The sequence below is a fragment of the Carlito syrichta genome, unplaced genomic scaffold (assembly GCF_000164805.1).
Source record: "Carlito syrichta isolate Samal-C Ts95f unplaced genomic scaffold, Tarsius_syrichta-2.0.1 Scaffold132296, whole genome shotgun sequence".
In the NCBI taxonomy this organism is placed as follows: Eukaryota; Metazoa; Chordata; class Mammalia; order Primates; family Tarsiidae; genus Carlito; species Carlito syrichta.
The window spans coordinates 216,239-224,415 of record NW_007076392.1 but is presented as its reverse complement, the minus strand read 5'-3'; the positions used below and the strand labels follow the sequence as shown (position 1 = coordinate 224,415).

At 38.9% G+C, this 8,177-nt stretch overlaps 1 protein-coding gene across 1 annotated transcript in view; it reads right to left on the bottom strand.

The window, feature by feature from the left end:
- Positions 1-469: 469 nt before the first annotated feature.
- The window catches only part of LOC103250747 (potassium voltage-gated channel subfamily KQT member 5-like), a 167,418-nt gene continuing 159,710 nt past the window's right edge, over positions 470-8,177 (bottom strand). Inside the window, exons 10-11 of the mRNA XM_021708182.1 lie at positions 1,149-1,369; positions 470-870 (exon numbers count right to left, since the gene is read on the bottom strand). Of these exons, the coding sequence (XP_021563857.1) occupies positions 725-870; positions 1,149-1,369 (367 nt within the window). The 3' untranslated portion in view covers positions 470-724. The remainder of the gene's footprint in view (positions 871-1,148; positions 1,370-8,177) is intronic.

Below are 8,177 nucleotides of genomic sequence, written 5' to 3'. Positions count from 1 at the left end.
CCTAGCACAGCGACAGCAGGAAGGGAAGCATGACAAAGATCTGCATGTCCCACAAAAAATACGGGTGCTGCAAGCTCTGCCAGGAGGGGCTGCATTGACTCAGCACTAAGGGGGTTCTTGAAAGCAGGGCGCCCATGAAGTGGGGAGAATGAAGAAGTGTGACGAGGAGACTTGTGTTGCTCACTTGAGAGTGGAAGAGTCATCCCCGCGGATCTCTAAGGAAGCTGAGGTTCCAGGGATTTCACAGAAGGGAGCCTGAGATACTGCGATGATGACCCCTGGTTGTTAATTTTATCCCTCGGGGTTTCAGGGCCTGGGAAAATACAGGTTATTCTAGGAAAAGAGAACAGAAGGACTGATAGCCTTTGCCGTTTTTAATGCATTAATGGGAGATGTTATTTGACTTTGGTTCTTTGCCCAGTATAAGAGATCCCGGAGGGGCACACTTAGAAGGAAAGCCAAACTAAACTTAAGTGAAAAATAAAATGTTTTCTTTTATAAACATGAAAATTATGTGGCACTCAATAAAATGCGTTGGCAAGTAGATGTCTGCTACATAATATGATAACGAAATAGGTTCATTCCTCTTGGGAGAAGAACTTGAATTTCACTCATCATTGGAAGATTTTGAAAGAACTTTCAAAAGGATTTTCTCTAGGGAAGATAAACACGGGTCTCTGACTTAGAGATAGATGGAGCATGTGAGAGAGGGAAAGAGGCACCTTCATTGTTGACCAGAAAAAGTCATCATTAACTGAGTTGCAAGATATTCACAAAGCACCTGGTTGTCCTTTGGCCTTGGACCTTTGCTGGTCAGACATAACACAGATATCAGAACAACAGTCACACTGATCTTAGTACAGACCTTGTCTGAGAAATAAATAGGTTGTAGGTACAAGTGAAGAATTAACAAAATTTTGTGTTTGGCTTCTTTGAAATAAAGATTTAGCTGCCAAAGTTGTTTCCAAAAGTAAACTTATGTTCTGTACATTTGCCCAAGGCCGTGAATAAATCTCCAATAAAACAAACAATTCCTTCCCTGGGGTTCTCTTCTATCTTTGAGTGGTACCACGGAGAATTAATTACTTCATAATCTCACTCACTATAGCCTAGCAAATTAAAAACGGTTATGGAAAAACAGGGCTCACCGTCTATCACTGGTTTTGGCTGAGAACTTTTGAGGCGCAGTGAGGGTCGGAAGCGGGTTCGATCGTTGAAGCTCCAGCTCTTCTGCACCTTGGTGGGACTGCCCTCGGCTGTGATGTCGGTGCTCGGAGACCTCCGGTCACCTACCGAGGCTTGTCGGCTCTTAATACTCTGGCCCCTTGGGCTAGCCATGCGCACACGTTCCTTAAAACTTAGCTTCTGACTGTGGAGAACAGAGGCATGATTATTCCATTTCAAACCACTTCTTCTGTTCCACTTGGGAAAATAATTTGATGGAACTGCATATGGTCATGTATTTCAATAGAAAAAATATTTTCAGCAAGTAGTAGCATAGCGACGTATTTTTCCCTTATTGAAAATTTGAGCTTTATGCAATCTCTGCATCTGCATTAATTTGAGATCAATCTCATTCTACAAGTATACACACCCTTCTTGGATTCCTCACAGAAAGAACTGAGACCAAGTATAGCAGTTTGTACACAATTGCACTGGAGATAACCACCCTAGTTTGGAATTCACTCTAGAAAATGTTGGGTAATTTTAGCTTTAACCTCATCTTCTGAGATTTAAAAAAAGTTATATTTTATTTGGGAGCATATCTCCTTGTAATTTCTAAACATTTCTAAAGGAAAACAGGATGACACACATATATATATCTCTATACCTACATTAGGCATGCATTTTATATTCCAGGCAAAACTGTGAAAGCCATAAGTTCATGCAATCTCATAGCATTTGGCAGCACTGCATACATAATATTAGACACATAACACTTTACATTTCTTTATGCTTACATTCATTCCAGTGAGACAAGAATCACGCAAGACAGAACAACGCCAACATAAAACGAATGTGATGACTGATTAACGGAATGAGATGTTATGTTACTAACACAATTTCCTGCTAGTAAACAGGTTATTGATTTGCTGTGGCAGCTATCGGCAAATTATATTTGTTCAGGCATTCAGTTCTCTGGTACTGGCTAAGATTGAATTGCAGTAGGCTGATAAAGGAAGCATTAAATCAAAAGTGCATCTTCACAATTTCCCAATCCAGAGATGTGGTGTGATCTGCTGGGAATGGCAGGTTGGAATCAGAGACACGGGTTTCGGAGTCTTCGTCTCTAACATGGTGATACATGTAGAAATGTAGCGAAGGGATATTTGTGGGAATCGAGTGAATCACTAGAAGCGTTGTGTATTCATTTTTTTGGTTTTGTTTTCTTGTTTCATTTATAAAGTATTGGTGCTATTCATTAGAAGGTGACACTGTCATCAATGTGAGAGGACCAGGACTCCACAGGGCCTGAAGAAATGATGAAGCAATGGGTCTGAGGGGGAGTCACTCAGAATAGCTACCGTGGGTCCACGCTGCAGCCTTTGTGGGGTATGAAGGCAGTGTTCTCATGGATAAGGATCGTTTGGCCTTTCCACTTACCGCAAAGTCCATTGTCCCCAACTGCAGCATGCCAACAGCAAATGTGTTTAGTGGATATGTGTTTTGCAGCCAACAAGAAACAGTAACATTTATTTTTCCATGCCTAGTTGCTTAACAAATGGTATTCAAAAAGGTACCGCATCTGATGTGTTTACGTGAAAACAAATCAAATTATGAACGATGGTGGTCAGAGAGTTCTGGAAACAATAAATGAGTTGACCATGCAACGGACAGCTCCCCTCTGAAATGCAGACATAGTTAAGTCCAGCACGATGCATTGAAGGCACATGCAAAGAACAGGCTGGGCAGTTTTGTGATGAGATCAGGTGGGTTCAAGAGTTCTTTATAACAGTCTCATCAGTTGGAGGACTTATCTGTACTTGACATATGTGCGATTAAGTGATACATAACATTAAACAAGAGCAACAATAAACCATAAAACTATGTCTTTTTGTTTTCAGGCTAGGTTCTTCATGTCATCCAAAAGCCTTCGGGTTGTTTGTTTATTTATTTAGAGACAGGGTCTTACCCTATCACTCAGGCAGCAGTACAGTGGTAAGTTCCGTCTCACGGCAGCCTTGACCTTCTGGACTCAAGTTATCCTTCCGCCTCAGCCTCTGGCATAGCTGGGACTACAGGCATGTGCCACCACGTTTTTTGTATTTTGCTAGAGATGAGGTCTCACTGTGTTGTCCAGGCTGTTCTTGAACTCCTGGGCTCAAGTGATCCTCCTGCCTCGGCCTCCCAAACTGCTGGGATGACCCAGTCTCTTTGTTTATTTAAACAAATCTGTCAAAGGGATAGTGCCCAGCATGTCTACTTCTTTTAAGTGTTTTTTTTAAATTGGAAAAATTTTAGATCTCTTTTCAGTTTCAACATTATTTGTTCTGTAATTTAAGTTTACGGTGATCTGGTTCAGGAAGCATATGCTCACTTCTGTATCTTCACTTAGATGAATGAATGGCATGGGTTGACATGGCTTTCAGTACAGGTGTCCTCACTATATTTCAACTTATCTGTTACCTTTTTGGGAACTGACAGATGCTATTTGCTATAAAAGGTTGGGTTTAGTTAAATTCAAACTATTTTCTCAAACTTTCAAGGCATCTCTTTCCTATGCCAACTAAACAAACATAAAACTGGGACTACAGGCATAAAAAAAAAATCATAAATTGGGCAAACCCCTTGGGTCCTCTCCCACTGTGGGAGGTTTTCTGTCCTCTCAATAAATCTTGCTTTCTTAAAAAAAAAATCATAAACTACTTAATACAAAATTTATTTTTTCTTTTAAAAATTTTTGATTACTAAAAAAGTAAAAAAATCCTAAAGCTCAACTGTTAGCATTAAATCTACCATGATTTATTTACAATAAAAAAATTTTAAAAATTGTTCCTGTGAAAATATTTTTAAAAATTGCCTTTATAAAACATTTTGCAGTACCTTAGGAATTAATGGAAAGTGGAAATAATATTCTCTAAATCTCAGCACCTTTCAAAACCCTTTAAGTTGATATAAATGAATTCTATGTACCATTTCCCTTTTGTCCTTCTAAACTACATTAATATTTGCTAACGTCTAAGATGTATATTTTTTCCAGAGACAGACTCTCACTCTGTTGCCCAGGTTGGAGTGCAGTGGTGCAATCACAGCTCATTGAAAGTCTTGAACTCCTGGGCTCAAGTGATCCTCCCTACCTTGGTCTCCCAAAATACTGGGATTAAAGGTGTAAGCCACCATGCCTGGCCTAATATTTAAACAAAATTCTCAAGAATTATTTTAACATGAGCTCAGAATAGTTCACAGTAAATTGGAAAAAAGTGCTATGTTTTCATAACTTTCTCTTTTGACATAATTGTGTAAAAGTTAAGAATAAGATCCTAATCAAGATTTCTTTTTTAACCAGGTAAAATTTTCTTTTCCAAGGCAAAGATCTATTCTCTTACTGAAAGCTCACTTTTACGAGTTTTTCTAGGTTGTTTCCTTTTGAAAATCAACGTGATTAGATGATTATTAAGCTGATTAGGTGGCTGTTATTGAAAACACGCATCGATTAAGAATGAACTTACTCTTCACTGGGACATTAAAGTTTTTGTTATTTTTCCTGCTTCTTTTGGTGACCTCCACGAGTATGATTTTCGAGGAAGATGTAGGTAACAGATTTTTTAGGAAGAATGCCAAGGAATATCTCCAGGAGACCAGCAAGGAGGCCTCTCCTTGGAGAAAGTGACCAAAAGGCTGCCGTGGCCATTGACTGGAGCGCTTTTCTTGCTGTGCAGTCCACATCCTCAGCTGAGGTCCATGCTCAGGGGAGCCCCCACAGCTGCTCTGCAGGGAGTCTGTCCCTGTCTAGGAGCCAGACGCAGGCAATATTCACAAGGCCCAGCATGCAGTCCACTACTGGAAATTCCCTGCCAGGGCACCGTGTGACATCATCATATCCCCACAGTAATCCTCTAGGTCTCAGAATGCTGTAGTTATTGTTATCCTTAATTAGGGTTTTAGCCCTTCATTGCGGAAGCATTCTACAAATTCACGCCTCAGGCACTAAATGGCAACTGAGCCGTCACCACCCAGGGCGTGCAGCGGCTCAGCAGTCGTCCAACACAAGGAGGCGCCAGAGGGCTGCCTTGCAGCACTAGCCTATGTGTCCAGGGCTGGAGTATCCAAGCAGGCAACAGGCAACAAGAAAAGTTACAAGCGGGTTGGAGATCTCATTCAAGAAGTCCCTAGGGAGAGTGAGTCTCTCTGAACAGGGCTCGGGGGATGGCGGTGTAACCTGGTCATGCACCTGAGGTTAGTTGGCATTCTCAAATCTCATGTCAACAGCCGGATGCCGGGTACCTCTGCTTCCATGAGGTGTGCATTCTGAAGAGCTTCTGCTTATTACTGCAGAGCTTACTGGGAGCGAGGGAGACAGAGCAGCACATTACCAAGCATTTCACCACCAGGAGTGCTCAGGGATTGTCTCTTTCTTTTTATAAAAACAAAGCCATTTGGCCTTCTTGGTTTTTTTTTTTTTTTTATATCAAGTACACAGACTATTTAAGCAGTGACTACTATGTAGTTTAATTGTGCTGCTTGAAATAATACCCAGTGATCTTAAAATGGCAAGGTGGAAATAATGAGATTTGAAATAGACATTACAAATGACAGTCATTTGTGTGCTAGCATCTGTTTCATATGAAAATAAGAATATCAATATTTTTGAATATAGCAACCCCTGCAATAAATATCAATGCAACATGGTATAAATGACTGAGGAGTAAAATATTTTAGAACTTTTAAGGATACATATTTACTGAAATCAACGAAGCAGATAACGTTATTTGCTTAAAAATTAAAAACATAAGCTCTTGATTTGTGTAAAATGCCTACAGTTGTAATTCATAAAGGTAACCGACTGTCAGAATACATGTTCAACAAAATATAAGAAAAGATTCTAGGTTGTTAGTTTGTAAAAAAAAAAAAAGAAGAAAAAAATTACATTTCTTATTTTAAATCCTATAATATGTTGTTAAAAGACTAAATCTTTTCCTTCTATCAATAAATGTGAACAGAAGGAGAAATCATTTTGAAAAGATTGTTTTTGAAACAATCTAACATTTTGCCAATAAGGACACAAGTTGACAATGTTGGAAAAAAAAATTAAAGCCTAGTCTTACTGAGTTTATTTTAACAACATATGCAGATCATTCATTGCACATGGAAAAAGGAAATGTAAATAATGGAAAATAGATGCAGAAGAAATATAAGAACACAGTCTTTTCCATCAGTGTTCTAGAGTTCTCTCCAAGAGCCACACATCCCTTCAGAAGCCAGTAAAGCCAACCACGTGGGAGTGGTTCAGACAAAGCACTCAGTGGACCACAGCACAAGATTGAAATATAATAAAACACTATCATTTGTGCCTTAAGTTTTAAGACATGCATCTGTACAACAGTCTCATAGGAGCCTATTAAAGCAACTTTAGATGGTCTACTGTTGAAAAAGGTTCTGGTAATGCTTTTTAAACTGCAATTATGGCAGCTTAACTATAAGGCAGGTGTATAGCCAACCATTGTTGATTAAGAAGACAGCGTAAGTAGAGGCAGATTTATAGATACTTCCCAAAGCTCAGATGATATAACCTGTTCTACAGCAATAAAACTTAGGTACAAAGAAGGAAAAACTTTCTTGTACTAGTGTGATAACTGGCTGACCACTATTTGATGACTGGTCAAGGGGAAAGGGAGGACAACTTAAGACCTCAAAGTGAGAGTACTGGTTTAGTCTTACCAGACATGTTCACAGGTAAATTCAATTCCCTGGAAATGATAATTTACACCCAAAACAGAGAAAACCTGCCCAGTTTAAAAAATGAGTTGGAAAAATTACATAATGGGATGATTAATTAGAATAAAACCAATGGACTTGTTTGCCACCACATATATGAAAATATAACTGTTTTAGCAGAAAGACAGAGGAAAAAATGAGTAATTAAATGATACTAAATAAGTTGGGTTTATGATCTAAATAAAGGAAGAACAGCAGGCTCATTTGACAGACTAATAATTTGTACCTGACCCTGTACCAAAGAGAATCAAATAAATATAATTTTCACTATTGTTTGGCTGAGTTATATTTAAAAATCTCTTCTTGAAACTGATGGCTTGTATTTTTAAAGAAAATTTTTGGAACTGTCACAAACATTGTGACACTTTTCCATTGCCCAAGACATCATAAGCAAATTTTGTTTAAACATACCTTAACCTCAGTGTAGAGAAACACAATCTTCTTTTTTTAACAAGAGCATTCCAAAACAGGGAACATAGTTAACTAAGGATTGTATGGATGTGTTTGGTACCCTCATCCATTCTGCAGAAAGAGAAACCTCTCTGTGTATGATCCAGTCTACAGTCATGGCTTTGTCCTTCAGTGAGAGTACCAGGTACCCAGAGAGGGGTGTTGCTCTTGTGGTGAACTCATCTACACTGGGCTACTCTCAGTTTTTTAACATAAAGAAAAACCAAGATGAAGGACTTAGGAGATTCCAGGCTCTGAGGTATCTGAAAGGCAGAAATGTTAGCCCCTCCTTGAGCTGAGCCTTGTCTATTCTGTTTATCTGAATCACCATCAATAACCCAATGGCCCCAAAGGCAGTAAATGACTCTGCAGCTGGGCAGTGTCAATTAGTTCATCTGAAATGGGGTCAAGCATTAATTAACAATACTCTGGACCCAGATCTGCTCTTCTCTAAGGATGAACTCTCATGATGAATACATTTTCCTTTGTGCACATTTTGCCTGGATAAGGACAAAGTTGTTATTTTCTAAGATGGTACTGTTGCTATTGCTTTTCCAATAGCCTTCCTGCATTCGTTATGCAGAATTATAACTTTTGCATACGGAGCAAAGCAGAGTGAAAGCTAAGGTCATATTAAGACAGGAGCCTTTGTTGCGATGTTTTTAAATTTTCATTTACTCTCTTTTTATGTATTTTCTCTTTTCCCATTTTTGCTGGTGTCTTATCTCTCTTCCTATAAACCACTTGAGGTCAGGGTCATTTTATTGTTCTATCCAATAATTATTTATTGA